Consider the following 23621-nt stretch of genomic DNA (forward strand, 5'->3'; position numbering starts at 1 on the left):
CCCTTTTACAGATTAGGAAGCAAAGAGAGGGGAGCAATTTGTTCCCAACAACACATAAGAGCATGCTCATGTTTTAAAAGCCTATCAAGGTATTTTGCTAAATAAAGACTGCTTTCCCTCTAAAAGGCATTAATAATACTCTGAAATGATACATATTTGTGTCACCAGTGTGTGAGGGGGAAGGCAAGTGGTTCCTTTTGCTTGGTTCCTTTATTTTCTCAAATTACCATTCTTAGGATCTGACCTAGAACTATAAATCTCACCAGGAGGGGAGGCTTGTCTCTTGCTGGAATGTCACTTGACATGTGACAAGGTTGACACATGTTCACTGTAGAGACGGTTAACATTTGCCCAAATCTCCTCAAGGTACTGAAGGATCAAGTATGAAAATTCATACATTTTTGGCTTAGTTCTCACTTCTGGCTAGATCTTAGGATGTGGAGGGGCTGCAATAGCACCATTCTATGGCCTATGTTTAGAAAACTCTGGGCCTTGGGGATGGGTTGGGTGCCTTCCACTCACTTTTTGCCATTCTCTTCTCTCACACTGCTGATGAAAGGCACCTGGGAGCTGATGCATGGTGCTGGGGTGCCCTGTGATTGGAACTGTCCATTCCCCTGTGGGCCCCGCAGGGAGAAAGCCTGCTCTGGAAGCAGCCCCAGTGGACCTCCTTCCCACTATGAATAGCCTCTTACCATGACAGTGTCTATGGTGTGTTTGCACCACTCAATTGGCCTTTTTCTTTTTTCTCCCCCGAGAGACAGGGTCTTACTCTGTTGCCTGGGCTGGAGTGCAGTGGTGTGATCATAGCTCACTGCAACCTGAAACTCCTGGGCTCGAGTGATCCTCCCACATTGGCCTCACAAAAATGAGCTTTTTCTTAACCCCGGGGTTTTCCTCAACCTTAGTCCTTAATTCTCAGAGATCATAAGAACTACAAATCTTATAAACTGTCAGGAATGTTAGTCATTTATCCATTTGTATATCAAATATTTATGTCTATTATGTGCCTCTATACATTTTTTTTTAAATCCTTCTATTTTTATATTAATACAATAAAGTTGAGTTTTGGTATGTATTTTGAATGTGCTAGTACCTCAAAATTTTACAAATCTCTGGATATTTTCTAAAAAGACTGATTAACTTTTCTCTAGAAATTAGATTACCTCTTAACCAGATCTGCCTCTGTTTTGAGAGCTTCTGTAGTTGGAACTCTCCTGGGGATAGTGTCCACTTTTTATTTTTTTTTTGTAGGTTCAATTTCAAAATCTCATTAGTGTCATCTAGAAATGAGTTAGTTGAGATGTACAAAATTTTATTTTGTTTGTATATTGCTCTGACTTTTACCACTTAAGTAACGATCAGAAAATCAATTCCTAGAAAACTCTTGGCAATAGACTTAAGAATTACACAAGTTATATTAATATATTATACGTATATCCAATAGTAATATAATCTGCCGGCTTTGTCCTGAGAGTGAAATGGAAGTAAGGGAAAATGCATATAAATAATTTTCATGGCTTTAGAATTTTAAATAAATAAGAACAAGGTTTCTCACATTTGCTTCCTTGTGATGCTTTTATTATAATTTTATAAGAACACTTTTAAATTTAAAAGAGCACTTTTAAATAACAGAATTGATGTCTCAGACTCTATTAAGAAAAAAAACAAAAGGCTGCCTCCTTGATAGCCTGAGGTTTTGAAATTTCATAAAACGACATTGGGTACATAAAGCTTAATAACTATCATACTAGGGTTTGAATGTGTTCCCTCCAAAATGTATGTGTTGGAAGCTTAATCCCCACTGCAACAGTATTAGGAGATGCGGCCTTTTGGAAGGTGTTTAGGCAATGCTGTCATGAAATGATTAATGCCACTATGAAAAGAACTTGCAGGAGTGGGTTCTTTCTCTCCTGCACGCCTGCTATGTGAGAACATGGGGCATCTCCCCTGAGGAGGGTGCAGCATTCAAGACAGCATCTTGGAAGCAGAGGGCCTTGGCCCTAACCTGCTGGCATCTTGATCTTGGACTTCCCAGCCACTGGAACAGTGAGAACTAAATTTCTGCTCATTATAAATCACCAAGTCTCAGGTGTCCTGTCATAGCAGCACAAAACAGATTAAAACATATCATGAGCATTTTAAATAGAAAGAGAAATAGCATGAGAAATATAGAATTTGAACAGAGAAGACTCTGCTACTTGCTAGCTATGTCAACTCGGATGTGCTACTAGCTTACATTGGATAAGACAGTAGTGTAATAACTTGCACACTTGTCTCATGTAAAAAAAAATCACATGGTGTTGAGGACTAGGTCAGGATGTTTGTGATGGAGCTTGTAAAATTACAATGTGCTCATCATATTTGGGATGACATTGGTATATAATTTAGATTCAGGGACATTCAGAAACCTTCTACTTTGGATCCGTTCATTGTGAAGCAATGTTCCATCAGGATGAATTTTAGCAAAGGTCTTGTAATTCCAGGACCTCAGAGGATGGGGGTGGTGTGGGAGCCTGTAGGCCTCCTAGAAGATGAGTCCCTTTCAAAGGATCCCCAAGGAAATGGCTCATTCATGTGATTTTCTGAAGTTTCTAGCCTTAATCTTTTAGAGAACTAAATCGGGGGGTGTGAAATGAAGGACTGACAGCAGAATGGTTACTCATCATTATTTCTCATCCATTTTCTCATATGTTCATTCTTGCATGAAACAATCTCAGCACATGTTGTGGGCATTGCCAAGGACCTGACTACTCTGGGGTTGGGGGAGGAAGGAGAGCTGTAGAAGGGGTGGCATTTATAAAGACATCCAGAGATCTAAATGAGACGCCTACTGGTAGAGAAACTCCTACTAAAATTCATATAAATGTACCTAGAAATGACCAAAGACTCATACATTCTCATGGAACTGTGTGATAAGATAATACAATAAAACCAGTTTCACTAGATCCAGTGAATACGTGGATCATCAATGCGCAGGTAGTTCATGGAATATGGACCTTCTTGATACAGATCTGAAGTTCTGAACCACGTTTTCCTGTCATGTTTCTTGCAGGCATATGATGGTTTCAGCTCCACAACCACCCGCCTCGTCAGGACGTGTGGAAGACAACAGCTGGCTAACCCCATCACCTCTTCAGGAAACAGCCTCTTTGTGAGATTTCAGTCTGGCCCTTCCAGACAGAGCAGGGGCTTCCGAGCTCAATTCAGGCAAGGCGAGTGCCTGTGGGTCTCTCTAAGCGCAGGGGAAATGTTCTTCAGTGCCCTTCCTGCTGCCACAATAAAATGAGACCAGAGCTCAGAAATTCATCACCATTTTCTATTTTACATGCAAAAATTTAAATAGAACAAGGGAATTATCACTTGCAATTATTCCAACTGTTGATATTTGTAACCTTATCTTTGTCTAACTTACATGATGATGACTTCCTTTGGATTTGCATATCTCAACAAGTTTCCTGGATAAGTGCTTTTAATACTACAGACTTATAAAAAAGTTTTTATCCAAATTCATTTATCTAGCACTTAGCCAAAGCTTTACATCAGAAGGTGATGCACCACTAGAAATTACAAGACTGGCTTCTCATGAAGTCAGATCTGAACCCACCAGGTAGTAGTTTCCCTCATTCCTGAATCCTGCCATTGTCCAGCTGAGGAGTCACTGTTGTTTTTCATTGTTTTTGTTCTTAAGTCACCACTTCTCCAAGACCTTTTCAACCATTGCCTCTCCATCTGGTCATTCTCAGGGATTAACCCTTTATCTCACTGTCAGAGCTGGAAGGAACCCAGAGTGGGTTCCTTGGCTTCACGACAGCTGTGATTTGTATTCGGATGATTTGGGTCATTCACTTCAAATAAGTTTAGTCTGTTTAGTTATTATATCTGTTTTAGCTGATTTGCTTATATTCTATATTAAAGAGCCCTGGAAGCAGACTGTCTGGATAGAGATCTTCCAAAGACGATGCACTGTAGATTTTGGAGTAAGACAGGATGTATGCACACTATATATATATATATATATATATGTATATATATATACACACACACACACACACACACACACATAGTTCTTATTGATTTCAGAGAGAAATAGTTTCTTAGTACAATTTTTACATGCAATTATTCACTTTTGTGATGCTTCATAGTAAGGAGTCCCCATTAGCTCTTATTAGCAGGGACTATTATTATTATAATATAACAGCTTCCTGAAACTCACCTACCCTTGCGAAAGTCACTTGCGAAAGCCACACTCAGATCATGCTATCTAGTGCTGCAGTGTCTGTCCCGGCTCCACATGTCTTAGAGAATAAAGTCCAAGCTCCTCCAAATGTAAACCAAAGGCCCCAGAACTTGCCCTGCCCTCTTTCCAGCATCAGCCCAACACTAGTGGGCACCCTGCATTCCAGCTAAGACTGTGTAGATGCAGCCCTCACCCTCCTCTGTGTCTCCCCTCAGACTGCCCCTCCCCGACTGCCGGTCCTCCCCCTCCGCTGCCTGCTCTGTGAGCCTCCTCTTACGCCCTCCAGCAGGGGGCGCCCGACTCTCCCTCTTCTGGACTCCCACAGAGCTTTGCACTTCTTGATGATACGCAGTCATCCTTATGAAGTCTTGTTCAATTGAGTGCTTTCCTCGAAAAGTCATTGATAAACAGATTATCCCTATACCTATAATGTACGAGTGGGCAGACTAAGTGAATCAATGCCAAAGTTTTGTTTAAATCATTCAGGCAATTCATAGCGATTTCATCTGCTGTTCTTTGCCACTTGCCTACTTCCTGTCATTGAAGACCACTGTTATAAATGTAAAATGTGTTCCTACTTTCTCATGATTTATGTGCAACTTCTTTGGCAGAAAACTTCCTTCGCATGAATTGTAGAAATAAGAAAAAATAATAATTTATGTTTTCGTTCATCAGATAATTGCTTGGCATAGTCAGTCAGAGCCTAAAGTGTGTGACATGTGTGTGTTTGTGTGTTCCCCAGCCTGTGGAGGCCACATCCTCACCAGCTCTTCTGATACTATTTCCTCTCCATTGTTCCCTGCCAAGTATCCACACAATCAGAACTGCAGCTGGATAATTCAAGCTCAGCCTCCATGTAAGTAACAAAGATAAAAAGGAACCCAGTACAGATGGTATCTGTGGGAAAGTTAGTGTATGAGTGATATTCTTATCTCCTAGTAACAATTGGTGGCCTTCCTCGTCTGCTTTTGCAAGTCCCGATTCCCAATGTGCATGAGAACAAGCGTTTCCCAATCCGGTAGGGAAGTAATTTTTACAATTGCTTCTTAATTTAAAAGAATGTTTTTTTGTTTTTTGTGGTTTTTTCAGTTTCAAGGTCTAGGAAAGGATTAAAAAGAAAAGCCAACATGACACACCTATAACCTTACTGTATTGACAGTCACGTGAGATTAGGGTTAGGCAAACCGATAGATAAATAAATCATTTTTGACACGTATGCCTTGAGTGCACAGGATGCTCAAGACAGTTGCTGAATGAATAGATGAATACTAAGAACCATAGACTGGAGAAATAATAACTTGTGGTTCAAGAGGGCAATGTCATGATCCTATCAATCAAAGTGGAAATTAATTCTAAAACTTGTTCCCTCCTGCAATGTGTGTCTACAGAATATCCCAGCACAGGCCTGGAAGGTACATTTAATAAGCACTCACTTTACTTTCTCTTTGGAATCCTAGAATCTTATTTTTTGACTCCATAGTAGCAGTCTGGCCGGGGGAGGGGTAAAGATTACTGTCCACATTCTAAAAACAGAGACAATGAGGAAAGGGCCATTATGGATCCTGTTTACATGATCCCTGCCCTCTTTTGATGTTTTCAGGAACATTTGGTTTCAGACATTACGTGGGAAAGGCATTGAGTTCTTGACTTTGTTCTGTAATCAATAACCTGTGTGAAAATAGGCATGTCACTTAAGCTAATTGGGCCACGGGACAAAAAAGAGTTTGGTTTAAATATTCTCTGGCCTTTCTTCTAGGAACATTAAGAGTTAAGAAAGTGATAGTATCTTTATTGACATGCATAAGATGTGGGGCCGGTGATGTCATCCTTAGCCAATCACAGACGGGGAGGTGGAGCCCCAGGGAAAGTTGCCAGCCACGGAAACTGAGCCCTAGATAAAGAAGCCCCCTGCCATGAGCAGAGCAATTTTGTGCCCAAGGATTATTTTCTAATGAGTTGTAAAGCATTTAGATGAAAGCTGTCACTGGTTCAAGAACAGCAACCAGAAAAGATCCTATTCTGAAGATTAGAACAACAAAAGGAAAACGTACCCAGGCACTTGCTGTTCTGCAAGTAATTCAAAGCTTTCTTGATAAATGACTCTGAACCTCTAGGATGCTCTCGCCTTAAAATAAAACCGAGTGTGCGAAAATGTGAGTGCTAGGGAGAGAAGAATGTCTTATTTACAAGCGTATGTAAAGAGTCAGAATTTAAGGAAACTAATCTATTGAGGAAAAATGCATATGAGAGGAACACAGCAATGGGTGACATAAAAATGTGGAAAGACTACATTTTCCAACAAGACATTCCCTATCATGTCTGAAATGAACCTACCCAAGAGTCATCTTAGTGACCACTGCCAGCATTTCAGATTCCACAGGCACTTTCAAAAACATCCATTTTGTTACTTTCTCTTTTTTTTGTAGAGACCAGGTCTTGATATTTTGTCCAGGCTGGTCTTGAACTCCTGGCCTCAAGCAATCTTCCTGTCTTGACCTCCCAAAGTGCTGGGATTACAGGCGTGAGCCACAGCACCCAGCCTATTCTGTCATTTATCAAAGGAAACCCCTTAGCATAGAAGTTGTCCTCTTCCTTTTCCTTAACCCCTCAATCCCTGTGACACATTCCTTACTTCTCTGCTGGAGAAACGTCACATGAAATGATGGTAGGTAAAATTTCTCTCCTTGTTTGTTTTTTCTTACAGTCAATCATATTACCCTCTCCTTTACCCACTTTGGACTTGAAGGCGGCGCAACCTGTGCACACGACTTTGTAGAGATTCTGGATGGCAACCACAATGACGCGCCCCTCCAAGGTACTGTGGCATTCGCTCGAGGCTGTGGCTGTGTTTTTATTTATATAGCTATATATTTATAGGTGGCTATTCAAGGTTAGAATGTTTCCAATGAATATGAAGAGCAGCCTCAGACGAATAAAGATAATTAGAGGGTAAGAAAGCGGGCTTTAAGGTTGGGCTCAAGGAATTCAGCTTGTTTATATTCAAGGACATGAGTAGTTTATGTGTATTTTTTTTTTTTCAATGTGTAAGTTGCAACTGCTTTAGATAATAGTGGGATGCAGTCCGTTCCGGCATCAAATAGCGTTCTGTCAGAGATGTTTTGTTAATATTTATCCACGGTTCTTATATTCCAATTGAGCATTTGTCTTCTGGCTTTGTGCTCAGGGGAAGCAGAACATACATATGCACATACACACACAAACAACCAGTCATTTGGTTAGTTAGACATCCACTAAAATTAAGGAGGGTGCCTCTCTAGTTTCGGAAATGTTCTCAAGCAACATAATCTCAGATCATTTAAGCTTTCTCCATGAGTTTACTAATTTTTGAGTTTTGTCACACAAACCTCTCCTCCTGCAGTAGAAGACAAGCTCCATCAGAGAGGAGACTTTGTTTTGCTTATTGCTTTATTCCTAGTGCCCAGATCAGTGCCTGAGACCATAGCAGAAATCAACGAACACTCTACACACACCTCCCATTATATTGACTGAGATCTTTGTCAATAAGTGTTTGACTGAGGACAAGGGTATATCATTTAACAAACGGTTATCTAGCACTTCCTTGTGCTGAGTACTGTTTTAAGTACTTTATAGATAGTGACTCAATTCTCTTATCCTTAGGATATAGGTTTTATTATTTTCAATATCCCCCTTTTGGCCGGGCGCGGTGGCTCACGCCTGTAATCCTCGCACTCTGGGAGGCCGAGGCGGGTGGATCGCTCAAGGTCAGGAGTTCGAAACCAGCCTGAGCAAGAGCGAGACCCCGCCTCTACTATAAATAGAAAGAAATGAATTGGCCAACTAATATATATAGAAAAAATTAGCCGGGCATGGTGGCGCATGCCTGTAGTCCCAGCTACTCGGGAGGCTGAGGCAGAAGGATTGCTTGAGCCCCGGAGTTTGAGGTTGCTGTGAGCTAGGCTGACACCATGGCACTCACTCTAGCCTGGGCAACAAAGCGAGACTCTGTTTCAAAAAAGAAAAAAATCCCCCTTTTCCAAGTGGGGAAACTGAGGCACAGAGTACTTAAATAACTTGCCTTGGGTCATTTAGCTAATAAATGGCGGAGCCAGGAGCTACATCCAGGTAATTTGGCTTTAGCATCCACATTTTTCTCTGACTCTAAATATTAGTGTGTTTATTTGCACAGGTTCCAACTGAGCTAGATATCTTTGCTTTAGTTACATTTGGAGCCTGGTCATCTAAGTTTTTCCTCTGGTCTTATTGTTTTGTTTTGTTTTGTTTTTTACCATGTTTATAAATTAACTCTCCTATGCTTGTATTAAATATTTATAGTTTACTTTTAATTCTTAAGTACTGTAGCAAAAACTGGCCCTGATTTCAGTGGTTCTAGGAGTGATTTCTTCTGTTTGCTCTGGTCTTTTGCAAGTTTCCTAAAGATGTGTTTACTAGAAATAACAGGCTCTACTGGGTCATCATTCATTCTCCTTGTCATTATCTTTGTCATTTAGGCCGTTACTGTGGCACCTCCATGCCCCACCCTGTCACGTCCTTCAGCAATGCCCTGATGCTGAGGTTTGTCTCTGACTCTACAGTGAATTCCGATGGTTTCCACGCTACATACGCTGCGTCATCGTCAGGTGAGACGCCTCAGCCAAGGTTCTAGTAGGTTCACAGGGATGTGGTGGAAATCCTTGGTTTGATATTTGGGACTCTTTTACCTTCCAAGTTGGGAGCTGATTTCCTGAGGTCCCCTGTGTGTCTAACCTTACCTTCTTCTCAATTAGGTGAACGTGTTGTAAATATTAACAATAGTGAACTCTACACGTGGGGAGAAATTGTTAGAAATTTGGCTGTCTTCTTAGCTAAACCCCATGACCTCAGATGTCTTGGTGTTCTCCTTCATGGCGTGTTTGCTGAGGCGGCCCCACGTGGGGAGGAGAGGAAAGGGGGACCCCCCAGTACTGGGCTTCTGAGCCTGTTTGTCGGCTGCCGGCTCCCTTGTTACTAATAGTTAAAAGCCACAGAACTATGTATTTCAGTGTTCTCCTGAGAGGGAAAAACTAGCTTGCTGCCTCCTGTTCTAGGCCAGCATTGAAGATAATCCTCATCAGAAAAACCGAGTGGTTTCAGGATTACAAACAAGTCTTTTATTCCTCAAAGTTACAGTTCACGGGGAGAAAAGGCTTTTAGAAAAGACACCGCAGGGATTCCTTCTGATCCACCACGCTGCGTGGCCCTTGGTCTTCAGTTTGCAGAACCTTTCCCTTATTATATATGACATTTCTTTTTTTATTTTTACTTTTTGGATGTGAGATGGAAATACTGTCTCCTTTGACACTAGTAATGACTCTAGTATTATTTCTCCTTTATCTTATGGGGTCTGATTCGATCTTTGCGCTGACACTCGATTTCTCTTTTCTTCCAGCTTGTGGTGGAACCTTCCACATGGCTGAAGGCATCTTCGACAGCCCTGCCTACCCAGACATTTATCCCCCGAACGTGGAATGTGTCTGGAACATAGTCAGTTCCCCTGGCAACCAGCTCCAGCTGTCTTTCATGTAAAACCCTTTCTATGGTGTATTGTTTCAGTGCTAATGAATGTGCAGGAAGGAAGTGCGGCTACCAGTAGGATGGACAACTCATAGCATATATGTCCAAGCAACTGTTAAAGAGAATACCGTGGGAACTTCAGGAAGTCTTTTCCTAAATTTCCTCTGTTTTCCTCATCGTTTGGTTCACAAATAGCTTTAAGATTCTTGCAAGAGAGGTTCTAGGGCCCTAACCTTACCAGAGTATATTCTTGCGTTTTTGATGACTAAATCTTAGACCATTTAAGTTCGGAGAACAACAATTTTATCATTTCTTGGAATTAGGCGCATTTAGTTTCTCGCAGAGAATCACTCACATTCTTCCTTCCAGCAGATACCTCCTGTGTCAAGTAAGCCTCTTCACCCTTGTATCTCATTCCCACCCCAATCCACCTTTCCTCCCGCTCCTATCAGAAGAATGATTTGGGAAGTTTTTGTTTTTTTTAACTTAGTAGTTGACTTGTAAAGTCATTTTCATGTTTCTCATTGTCCTGTAAAACTTTCTGCATAGGGACTATGGATATGGTATTAACAGTAGGAGCCCCTCATATCCTGAGTCGTCTTAGATTAAATTAAACAGCAATTATAATACTTCCTAGAGTAGGTGTAGAAAGCACACAGTTCAATCAATCAATGGAGAGGTACATGTGACTTGCCGCATGGGTAATGGATGCTTAGCCAATATCGGGTGATAATACTTGGGCATTTAAATTGCCATTTTGAATTAAAAGTTATTTACTAAACCTTATTACCTATTACTGCGCTGTGGTTGGGATTGCTAATTCAGCTTTGAAGAGAAAATAAGTCATTAATTGTTGAGAGAGGAGGATTGTTTTGAGGACACTAGTCTGTTTATTTAAAAGCCTTTTTCTTCCTCCCAGACATGGCAATCTGTGCATCAAGCACCAATTAAAAACATGGGACAAGAGTCCTATTTGTGGACCAAGTGAAACATCTCAAGTTGCTTTCTTTAATCCACCAATCCCGCAGCGCCTCTTCAGGGTACAAGTGGCATTGTGTTAAGACAGAGACACCCTCAGGGCTCCAGAAAGGCAACTGCAGGTTTAAGCTGCTGCAGGGAAAGGAGGCGGCTTTGGTTTGAATTTGTCTTTACTAAAAGCACAAAGTACTGGATGGGAAGAAATCTACATACTATATAATTTTTGTCTGATATAAGCCCGTGCCATGTGCTAAGCATGTAGTTGGCACATGCTACTCCTGTACAAGATGCTTTATTTATTATATTGATCAATAAAACACCTTCATTGTCCTAATGATAGAGTCCAATGTCCCTCACGTGGCTCACTGGGCCTCATAATTGCCAAATAAGGTGGCTTCATTTTTGATCTTTTTTTCTTTTTGTCTGTACCACATTCACATTATGGACCACTCTGACATTCAGTGATTGCCAGGAACTGGGCTAGGTACTGGGGATGTTTAAGAAAGAGCAACCTCAGATCTAGACAAATTATTAATCTGCTTCAAGAAGATATTTAATTAAAACCTAAAAAAGCTTCATTTTTATCTGTAGGGAGTTAATAATAAACTTCTAGGACCACTGTTAAGATGAAAGCAGATGTCAAATTTAAAATGTATAGCACACAGCTGGTGTATAGCAGATGTTCAGTGCATGTTAATTCTCTCAGTCTCGACCATTTCTAAAGTGTCTTCTGGGATAGTTCACAGATCAATCCAGAGGGACATTCGGCTCTCCTTCCAGAGGATGGGAGATTATGAAGACAGAAAGAAAGTTCCATCCATTTTACGGTTCAGTGGGCATTAAACCCTCATTATTATATAGAAACTCTTAATGACTCAGCTGTTTCCTTTCTTGCCTGTACGAAGTTCATTTTGATTACTTTGTGTGACTTGCTTGAGTTTTATTTTTAAACTGAATTTTGTGAAATATAAGATGCCTCTTCTTATGCAGATGATTAGTGAGAAGTACAGGCCTGTGATTTATTTCTGCCCTGGTCTAAACTCTCTCCAGATGAGAGCTTAGCAGCATTTCCCTGGGGTGTGCAAGGAGCATATGAGAAGCCTATGAGTCACATCAAGTTCTGAAGCAGGGTTTGGGTTGTGGACACTGCGGCAAAATTGAGTAGGGAGAGATTATGCCTGAATCTGCAACAGAAAGAATAAGGGAGAAATAAAAGCTAAAAAGGAGAGTTTTTTGCTAAAACCTGTATTTAAAGGCATTGAAAGAAAGTGTATTTTATACTTGCAGAGTGCTTTTAGAAAGTGACTGGTCTTGATTCAAGAATCGAAATGAGATAATGAGAAACAGTGATTGTGCTATTTTTGTTCCACATCCTATTTTTGCTAAGAGAACTAAGCCAAAGGGTAGATTTGCTTATTAAAACGCACCAGCCTAAAACAAAGATGTCCAAGAACAATAAAGATTTTTTTTAAAAGTTTAATTTAATTTTTATAGATATTGTCCTACCATCGCTTCTAATGAAATGTCCTTTCTGCCATCCAGCACTGGATTATACTAGTCTGGTACTTAGAAAAGACCTTCACTTTGTAATCTTCCGAACCTTTGGGCCAAACGTTAATGTGCGCGTTGTTCGCTGAGGATCTTGCTAAGATTCACTTTCTGATTCAGTTGGTTGGTGGGGCCTGATTCTTCATTTCAGACAAGCTCTCAGGTGATGCTAATGCTGCTGGATCCTGCACCGCACTTCTAGTAGAGAGATTCTAGAAGAGATTTCATGTAGTTTACCTTCCGAGGAAAATGATCTCCCTTTCTTATTTTTCTGCTTTCTGAGAAGCAGAAGAACACAATTTTAGCATAGTTCACATTGCGGATCATATTATGGGTAATAAATCTGAGCCTGAATTTAAGCACAAAACTTGGCAGCCAACCCAAAGATGGATTCAGAACGATTCCTTGCCAAAGATGATTGTAGATATAAAGAATGTATTCTAAAGGATCAGATTGTCAAAGGAGACAGATATGTGGTTTGCTTTGCCTCATGTGGGTATGTCCTGATTTCTTCTGCTTCTCAATTATCAGTCATAGCTTGCTGCTAAAACTACATCTAGAATATAGTCCATATGGTCTATACTGTAGTGACCCACCTGGATGGGATCCAGGGAGCCAATGGCTCGCTGTTTTCCTGGTTAGAAACCAGGCTTTGTTTCCAAGTGAGTTGTCTGTAAGCATCCTAACCCGTTAAGCTGAGATAGAACCATGGGGCAGCGTTGTACTTAGCATAAAGTGAAATCTTGCAAGGTACAATGTTGAGCATTGACTGAAAGATCCATGTCATAGAGAAGTATGTTTTCTATTCTCCAGATAGTTTTATTTCTTGCTTTCCTGACAGTTTTTTCTTTATAGTCTTACAAGGTCATTCTTTCTGCTTTTATTTTATACTTCCTCTTCTCAGCAGAGTCTCCCTCCAACAACTTATGGAAAAAGAATAGGTTGCCCTCACTTCCTCTACTTTTTTTTTCTTTAACCGTTGAATTACTTTTTCCTTAAAAATTAATTTTTAAGGGACAGCAAAAGCTCCCATCCATATTTCTTTATCTTGTCATCACAGAAGTAACTCACATCTGGAATTGGATGTGTATCATTTCCATTCATGTTTTTATGTTTTTATTATACATGTATATATCCATATATACTCTATTAAGTACTGCTTTCTGTTTTACATTTGACATAAGTGGAATTATACTTATTGATTGGGTTGGAATTACATTGAATTTATAAATTACTTTTGGGAGAATTATCATCTTTTTGATAGTAACTCTTCATAACCTTGCATTTGGGAAATCTTTTCATTTATTTAAGTCTTCTTTTATGTCCACCAATAAAACTTCAGATTTTTTCCATAAAGTTCTAATAGATCTTTCTTACATTTATACTTAGGTACCTTATTTTTTGTTGCTATTAAAAATGGCATCTATTTTTAAAATTATAGATGTAACCTGGCCACCCTACTTAAAATAACACTATCTTGTAGTACTTCACTTTTTCCTCCTCAAACTTATCACCACCACCCCCCATATGTCTATCTCTTAATATTTATTATCTATCTCTCCTTCTAGAATATAAAGTCCCTAAAGGGAACAACATTGTCTATTTTCTTCCTTGTGTTTCCCCTAATCCTTGTAATGGTGTCTGGCAATATAGTAGAGACTCAAAAGGTATTTGTTGAATGAGTCTTGACTAGATGACAATTTCTAAATTTTTGCGTGCTAGTGTAAGGAAGCCTTATTGATTTTTATATATTGTTATCTTATCCAACAACTGTTCTGTTCTGTAGAATGACAAAATGTTTAGTGTCTTGTTTACTTCTGTGACTGGAAAAAGACCTGACATATTAAGATGCTCAGTAAATATTTATTGCAGGAATTATCTCATTTGAATTTGATTTTTAGCTCTTCTTTTCCAACCCTTACAGCTGTTGTTTCCGTTTTGTCTTAATCGTGTTGGCGAACCCTTCAGTGCAATGTGGAACAAAAGTGATAAGAGCAGGCTTTCTCATGTTAATTCTCATTTAAAAGATACATTGTTACATTTTTACCTCTGTGTATGTTTGCTATAAGTTTTTCATAGGCATTTATTTGGTTAAGAAAATTTTCTTCTATTCTTAAAGAGTTTTTATGATGAGTTGGAGTTGAGTTTTATCAAATGCTTTTCTACAATTATCACTGATTCTCTTTTATGTTAATTTGTGAATTCAATTTAAGATTTGTGATTTTCACAAATTGATTCATTTTGCTAATATTTTATGTAGAATTTTTTCATCTATATTCTTAAGTAAGATTGACCTAAACTTTTTCTTTCTTTGACTGTCCTTGCTTGACTGGTGTTATTCTCAAAAATCACTTATACTAACCTCATTAAATAGGTTTGAAAATATCCCCTCTCTTCTATTCTTTGGTGAAGTTTACATAAGATTGGGTTTGGGATTATTGATTTACTAAAGTTTTGGTAGAGCTCCTTTATATTGCTTGGGCTCAGATTTTTGCTTTGGTTTGTCCTTGAGCAATTTTTAATACTGATTTGTATTCAAACAGTGATCTTTTTTATATTTTTTCATTTTTCTTTCAATTAGTTGCATTGTTATACTTTTGTAGAAAATTAAGAGTTCAAATTTATTGGCATATGATTGTTATAGATTTTATTATATTTTTTCAAATGTCTAATGTAATATAGCTGTCATTGTGTCATTTTCCTATTATAATATTACTCACTTGAGCCCTTTTTTATTCCTGAACAGTATTAGAGGTTTTATACTTTATTAGTCTTGTCAAAGAAATAGCTTTCAATTTTTTTATCCTTTCTACTATTTTCTACATTTCTATTTCATTAATTCCAGATGCTGTCTTATTGGTTCTTTTATTCCCTTTGTGTTTTTTCTGCTTTGTTTTTTTTTAATTTCTGGGATTAGACACTTAGCTCATTTTTCTTAGTATTTCTTCCTTTCACCTACAAGCTCTTGAGGCTGTAAATTTCTTTTTAAATATTGCTTTGATCACACCCCATAAGTTTTAATATATAATATTTCATTCTCATTCAATCCCCAGTATATTTTAACTTCCATTTTGGTTTCTAGTGTGACATATGGGTTATATAAGATTTTTTACATTTCTAAATTATGGGTCCTTTTTGTTCTCTCTTCGTTACTGTTTTCTAATTTCATTCTATAATGGTCAGAGACAATGGTTTCTAATAATTTTAATATTTTATAAGACTTGATTTGTCATCAATTACATTGATGTATTTTTATGAATGTCAATGGGCACATGAAAAGAATGAATGTAAAGAATTTGTAAATTTTAATCATTGGATGTTACAAGCTATAGAAAGCTTGTTATTATTTCCACCTTCTTGTGAGAATCACCAAAAATCATCCTATTTATATCTTAAAATGTTTGAATAAGAATTCTACAGTAGAATCCCTGAAATTGCTCCTTTAAAGGTTATTAATTTTTTCTTAGCCTGTTCTCAGTCCTGGGTCTTTGCATTTGTTGACACTCTTCATCACCTGCTCCTTAATTTTCTCTTGGCTTCTGTGATGTGGCAGTGAGCTTGGTTGTGTCCCAATTTTTGGACTGCTCCTCCCTTTATTGTCCCTCTTCCTTTTGCTGCCCTTGGAATGTAGGTGTTCTCAAAGCCTCTGTTCTCATTTCTTCTCTCTCTCTTTTTCATCATTTATTGCCCTCCACTTTTTCATTTCTAACCCCTTGATCTAGCCATGCTTTCAGCTATTATCATATATGTACAGGTGATTTGCAAATACAGCCCCCAGCATCTTTTCTGAAGTCCAGACCTGCATATTAGTTCTGATAGATTGTTCCACTTGAGTGGTAAACTATGTATCAAAAAGCAAAAATACTTTTTCTGCTGCACTCAGTCATTGCCATGGTGTGTTACTGCAAGATTAATTTTCTCAAGCCGGACTGTGATCATTTAATTTTACCACTCAAAAACATATGGGTTTTTTGGTGGTAAAGCATATATAAAATTTACCATTTTTACATGTACAATTCAGTGGCATTAAGTACACTCAGAATGTTGTGCGGCCATTACCACTATCTATTTCTAGAACTTTTTCATCATAACAGCCATAAACCCTATGCATTAAACAATAGCTCCCTGTTTTCCCCTCTCCTCAGTCACTGGTAACCTCTATTCTACTTTTTGTCTCTATGAATTTTCCTATTCTAGGTTTCTCATGTAAGCAGAATCATATGATATGTGTCCTCTTGTGTCTGGCATATTTCCCTTAGCATAAGTTTTGAAGATTCATTCATGTTGAAATATGTTCAGAATTTAATTCTTTTTTGAGAATTAATAATAATCATGTGTGCATGTCACATTTTGTTTATTTATCTGCCTGTTGATGGACTGTTGTTTTCTCCTTTTGCCTGTTGTGAATAATGCTACTATGAACATTGGCATGCAAGTATCTGTTCGAGTTCCTGCCTTCAATTATTTTGAGTATATGCCCAGATGTGGAATTGCTGGATCATATGATAAATTGTATGTTTAACTTTTAAGAAACAACCAAACTGTTTTCTCCAGTGGCTGCACCATTTATGTTCCCACCAGCAATGCACAAGAGTTCCAATTTCTCCATAGCCTCATCCACACTTGTTATTTTCCAGTTTTTTTTAAATAATAGCCATCCTAGTAGGTTTGCAGTGGTATCTCATTATGGTTTTGATTTGCATTTCCCTGATTACTAATGTTGTTGAACATCTTTTTGTGTTCTTATTGGTCACTTATACATCTTCTTTGAAGAAATGTCTATTCAGTTTCTTTGCCATTTTTAATTGGGTTATTTATCTTTTTACTTTTGAATTCTAAGAGTCATTTTATAGTCCTGATACTGGCCTGTTCATGTGTTTCTATTTCTCTTAGGCAAATATCTAGGAGTAGAATTTCTGGACATTAATTAAATACACAGTTAATTTTATAAGAAGCTCTCAAATAATTATTCAAAGTAGTTGTGTCATGTCAGTATACAGTTCCACCAGGAATATATGAGATTCCCAGTTGCTCTGCAGGCTTGCCGACATTTGATCTTGTCTGTCTTTTTCATTTAAGCCATTCTGATTGGTGTGAATTGATATCTTATTGTGATATTTAATTTGCATTGTTCTGATGACTAATCACATAGAGTACTTTTCACATTCTCATTGGCCATTTATTTATCTTCTTTTATGAATGTCTATTCAAGTCCTTTGTCCATTTTTAATTTGGTTGTTTTTTCATTGTCTATTTGTAGGGATTCCTTTTATGGTCCAGCTATGAGTTTCTTGTTAGATAAATGCTTTGCAATTACCTCCTCTGCTCCTACTCTGGTCTGTGGCATGCTTATTTATTTTCTTATTCATATCTGTAATGAGAAAATTTTATTTTTGATAACATCAAACATATTAATTTTTTATCTTACAGTTAGTGCTCTTTGTATTCTAAGAAACATTTGCCTATCCCAAGGTCACAGAGATTTTCCTCTATGTTTTCTTCTAGCAGCCTTGTGGTTCTAGCTTTTATGTTTACACCTATGAGAAATATTAAATTAGTTTCTGTGTATAGAGAGAGGTACCATGTTTCCCCGAAAATAAGACCTACCCATAAAATAAGCCCTAGCAGGATTTCTAAGCATTTGTGCAATAGAAGCCCTACCCCGAAAATAAGACCTAGTGATGGGTGTGGCTATGCAGCATATCTGCACAACCCATGCATTTCGTTGGAGCTGCAAAGAAGATGAGCAGCCCTTCTCATCTGCCCCATGAGAGCTCTATTGCTTGACATGAGAGATTGAGGCCAATAGTTCTAAAGGAAATAGAGTCGCAAGAAATTCAGGATGGAATTCTGGGCTTGGAGAGTTATAATGATGTTTCAAAAGATGACCTAACTATATTTGAATAAATGTAGATTGTTGTACTGTACTTAAAAAAAATAACACATCCCCTGAAAATAAGCCCTAGGGTGTCTTCTTGAGGAAATATAAATATAAGACCCTGTCTTATTTTCGGGGAAACATGGTAGAAGTTGTGGTTCTTTTTTTTTTCTCTCTCCATGTTGATATCCAGTTATTGGAGCACCATTTGTTAAAATGACTTTCTTTGCCTCATTGAATTGTCTTGGCAACTACGATTTTATTGTATTGACTGTGCATTTGTGGATCTTCTTCTACACTTTCTTTTCTGTTCCATTCATCCATGTGTCTACCCTTGCACCAATACCACATTGTCTTGACTACCTCCCTGTTTCTAAGCATTAAGGCCAAATTTTCAAGACATTCATGTAGTACCTACATGTTCCAGGCTGTTTATATGTTACTTATAAAAATGAACTGATGTAGATATTATTTCCTATCTTCCACCCTCCATTATGTAACAGTTACAGGATATATGACAATTTAAATAGGTCACCTTTGAGCACTAGCTTGTGTTATTACAAATCCCATAATTTGTCTGCCTTTCCAGAAATTAAGCACACATTCCTTTACAGGGCATTTGACCTCCACTGAAATGATCCCATCTTATTGCTCTAGCTATGTCCCTTAGTGGTTCCTTAGAGATACTCAATGTTTTAACCAAACTAGATATATTGCAGATTCCTAAAATGCTCCACCCTTTTCTGCATACATGCCTAGTTGGCTTACTTTCCTTGCCTACTATCTCTGCTCCTTAAGTCCAGCAAATGCTTACATTTCCATCTCAAAAAATGTCTCCATTAGGATATTACAGAGCTTCACAATCAGATGTGATACCTCTGCTTCTAAATTCTTATCACTTTATAACTCTGATGGCACTCATGTTCCTCTGCTTTATATATATTTTTTCTATGTCCTTGCCCAATTTTTCCCAGTAGGAAGAAAACTCCTTAAAGGCAGTATATTAATTGTCTAGGTATCTCTTGAATAGGCATTTCAACACATTTGAGTAAAATAAATTTTTCTTGAGACAGCTAAAGGATCTTGTGATCAAAGTTCAAGAAACTTTTAACATAGCAAACCAGTTAACCCAGCATGTGATTCAGGGTAATCCCAAAGTTTATTTTATCAATTTAATCCCTATGAAGGTTTTTTTTTTGTTGTTTTTTTTGTTTTTTGTCCCCAAATCAGATCTTTCCAGTTGGAAGACTCTCAAGATTGTAGCAGAGATTTTGTGGAGATCCGAGAAGGAAATGCCACAGGTCACCTGGTGGGACGATACTGTGGACACGCCCTCCCTCTCAACTATTCGTCCATTCTTGGGCATAGCCTGTGGGTCAGATTTGTGTCAGATGGCTCAGGGAGCGGCACAGGCTTCCAGGCCACCTTTGCTAAAAGTAAGTCAGCTCCGTTTCAGTGAGGTCTTCCACAATATGTCCTACAAAGGAGAAATGATAACTTTTTTTCAGTAATCCATTAAGCAAGAACAATTCTAAACTCTATTCTTTTCCTCTATATTGTCTTTGGATTACTTTACTATGTAACATATTAGAAACAAACACTAAATTATGTATTGATGGCTCATTAAGAGCAAGGGAAAGCATTCTTAATGGTTCTAATATTCTTTTAAAGCTCTAGTTTCTACCTAATGTTAATTTTTTCATGATATTGCGTTAGTTTTCTAATATATAGTTCAGGTTTGGTATGTTTATGTCAAATGGGTTTCATCTGATCCCATAAACTCTATAGTCCTCAAATTAAAGACATTTAGTATTAGTTTGGGGATTGACTTAAAGTGCTCGGATATTATAATATCATTATATTTTTCTAATAGAATAAAATGTTAAATATTTTTCTTTTCCAACTCAAGTTTTTTATAATTAGCTATTCTATATGTTTCCAAGCTGTCAGTTTCTCTTATCTTCTAACATTTTTTAAAAAAACATGTTCCATTCTTTTTTAAAAGAAAGTAAAATAGGTAAACCAAAATTAGGGAGTGAGGCTGGTAATCATTACTTCCCTTCCATGTCCCCAAGTCCCCTGGGGTCTGGGAATCCCTTTTCACGTGGGAAGTTGTGCCTCTTTTCACACTGTGCAACCTTATAAGGAGATGGAATTCCATTCACAAAATCACCCTTCTCCTAAGGAATTAATAAATAGCCCAGAAACCAAAAGGGAAGCAGTATTTCTTTCAATAGTCAGAAAAGAAATCACAGTCAATTAAAAGCCCATCCTTTTCAATATCCCTTGCCTTTTGTTTTTTTCATTTGATTAAAGAGCTATTCTAAGTAGGTCTGATTTACTGCTCTGCTTTCCCTTCTAGTATTTGGCAATGATAATATTGTGGGAACTCATGGGAAAATTGCCTCTCCTTTATGGCCGGGAAATTACCCCCATAACTCCAATTACCAGTGGACAGTAAATGTGAATGCGTCTCAGGTTGTCCACGGTAGGATCTTGGAGATGGACATTGAAGCAACACAAAACTGCTACTATGACAAATTAAGGGTAAGTTTCCACGTGCAATCGATGATTTTAAATTTTGGGGAGTTGCTACTGGCAAAAATGAAACTGAGTCAATGTCTATTTAAGCATTTGCAAATCATATGGGATGGTCTGCCCTAGATCATGATTGCTGCCTCTAGATTACCTGGACAAAGGTAATTTCACTGTCACATTTATTATTTTCTATTTCACATCTAAGGGTGTTTTTTTTTTAGCGTTATTATAATTTACTGGTTGGGGTTTATCTAAGCATGTATTAAGTACTTATTCTATCTTATATCCCATTATCCTGTTTGTTCTTATACTAGAGAGTGTTAAAATTTTAAAGGACCATGTAAAAATAAATAAATATAAATATAAAAGCCATGGTGATCATTGCCATCCAGATATACTGTATCAATTCTAGAAACGCTATCAGATTCTTAAAGGCCTGGATCTCACCTTAGTCCGCCCAATACCTGGGAGATGCCCAATATGTATGGAAATGACTATTACATAATTTGACAAACTGACATTCAGTAGAAAATTTTATAATAACTGTTAAATTTGTTCTAAATTATTTAAAAACGATCACAAATATGCCTCTAAATAGGTAATTTAATATTTTGAAACCAAATGAAAGGGAGTTATTGAGTACTTTGAATATGCTGAGCCCTGCAAACTGTGATTCTTGTGTTGGAGTTAATTCTTCTTTCCTTCTGTGGAAATACAGACTCCTCTAGGATACCTGTCCACTCTCTCCTTAAACCATTCCTCTTTCTTGGTGTTTTTTCCTCATTCTTTCTAATTCCTCCCTTTGAGGCCCCAAAGCACATTTACTAAGTACTGTTGTTATACAACTATCCTAGTTGCTACTTTTCCACCTACAAATTTCACCATATATTATCTAATGAATTATATCCCACAGAACACATTTATTAATATTATTCTATAACAAAAATATAAATAATTTCAAAATACATTAAATTATTTGCAATAATATTTTATACTTAATGGCACTTTCTGTTTTAAATGGACATAAAATGTCTGCTTGTTTATTTTTTTATTATGATGAAATTATAATAATGTAAAGCATCTTTTAAATTTTCTGTTTTATGAAGACAGAGGTAATTGCCTAAATATTATCTGTTTTTACATGCAGATTTATGATGGTGTTGGCATTCATTCCCGCCTAATTGGAACTTATTGTGGCACTCAGACTGAATCTTTTAGCTCCACTAGAAGTTCTCTGACGTTTCAGTTTTCATCTGACTATTCAGTATCAGGGAAGGGATTTCTCTTGGAATGGTTTGCAATGGATGCCCCCGTGGGACCTTTACCTACCATTGCTCCAGGTACATTTGTTACTGAATGAAATTCTTTTTAGGTTTGGCATGTGTGGGTCAATTATTTCCAGGAGTCCTATGCTAACAGGAGCCAAATACAGAAATCAGTACAGCCCCAAAGCCCTTCCTCCACATGTTCAGATGTTCTTTTTAATTCATAAATATTCCATCTTGTAAAAATTAGAGTTTATTCTTAAAAATTCAGGCTTCCTATTATATTTTCATATTAATTAGGGGTTCGATATCTATAAGATATTCTACTTACATAGATGAATATAGTTCTACCCCAGTAATGTAAGTGGGGAGCATCTTCTACATGTACTTATTTATGCTTAACCATTAGCACCCAGTGAGAAATGGGTCATATGGCAAAATTGTGAAAAAAGTAGAATACAAGTTTTTTTTTTGTTTTTTTTTGCACAAAAGACAAATTATGGAAATGGTGGCTATCTGAATCAATGGGTTTGGTAAAATATTTATTGATTTCCTCGAAGTTGTTTTGATTGGTTGTTTCTTTTCAGTATAGGACTGTCACTTTAAAGTTAAAAAGCACTAGCTTCTTTTCTGCTGGAGGAATTTCAAAGATGTTGCCTTTCATCCTGCAGGTGCTTGTGGTGGGTTCCTGAGGACAGGAGACGAGCCAATCTTTCTTTTCTCCCCGGGCTGGCCCAACAGATACAGTAATAATGCGGAGTGTAGCTGGCTCATCCAGGCTCCGGAGTCCACTGTGGAACTCAACATCCTTTCCCTGGACATCGAATCTCACCCAGCGTGTGGCTACGATAGCCTTGTGATAAGAGACGGTGAGAAACATTAAGAAAAGAATACTGAGTTTCAGTCCTGACCCGTGTTTAGATCTATTCAATTATCGTCATATTTATTTACTGCCTTCGTCAATTTTGTGTGACAGTCCACAGATATTGCGGTCCATGCTGAACTGGCTACAGTTTTTGAAGGATGTAAGGAGAATATTAAATTGCTTGTCACCAAATGTCAGGGATAGCACAACATTCCTAAGGGGAAACGAAGACTTTTTTTTTTTTAGAAGCTTATGTAGGAGAGAATAGTCTGAAGGTTGTGCTACTTTCTTAATGAGGAAGCCTCAAAGGTAAAAATTGATGTTTTATTCTATGGCTTTAAGATCCAAGTGAAAGAATATTTAAAATTGTGATGTATTTATTCCTCTCAGTCCCCTGAATCTGTGGGTAGAACAGGTAGAATTAAGGGGTAATATTGCTGCATCCATGCCTCTACACGCAGGTGTGGCGCCGCTGTGTGACAAGTTAGGGACTTAAATAATGCTGATATGCAACATGCACAAAATTGTGCTTCACAGTTTGCGCAGTTTGCACTGAAGGAGGACAGCAGAGAGGCCGCAGCTTCCTCTTCCGTGTTTCTCAGTGTGGTCCCCAAGTCCTCACCATCAGCATCACCTGGGAATTGTTAGAAATGCACGTTCTCAGCAAAAGCAAACGTGTTTTGCTTTTGGCCCACACGTTGCTAGCGCGCAAGATCTAGTCTCCCCAATCCCTGCATCCCTAGACCCCCAGCTGAGGGGGAAACATCAAATGGTGGA

At 37.9% G+C, this 23621-nt stretch overlaps 1 protein-coding gene across 1 annotated transcript in view; it reads left to right on the forward strand.

Annotated features, from left to right (window-relative positions):
• The window catches only part of CUBN (cubilin), a 234572-nt gene that overhangs the window by 124844 nt on the left and 86107 nt on the right, over nt 1–23621 (forward strand). Inside the window, exons 32-40 of the mRNA XM_012753774.3 lie at nt 3056–3215; nt 4983–5096; nt 6945–7055; nt 8731–8859; nt 9648–9780; nt 19407–19612; nt 20539–20723; nt 21862–22054; nt 22651–22848. Coding sequence (XP_012609228.2) covers nt 3056–3215; nt 4983–5096; nt 6945–7055; nt 8731–8859; nt 9648–9780; nt 19407–19612; nt 20539–20723; nt 21862–22054; nt 22651–22848 — 1429 coding nt within the window. The remainder of the gene's footprint in view (nt 1–3055; nt 3216–4982; nt 5097–6944; nt 7056–8730; nt 8860–9647; nt 9781–19406; nt 19613–20538; nt 20724–21861; nt 22055–22650; nt 22849–23621) is intronic.

Source organism: Microcebus murinus, chromosome 25 (assembly GCF_040939455.1).
Source record: "Microcebus murinus isolate Inina chromosome 25, M.murinus_Inina_mat1.0, whole genome shotgun sequence".
Lineage (NCBI taxonomy): Eukaryota > Metazoa > Chordata > Mammalia > Primates > Cheirogaleidae > Microcebus > Microcebus murinus.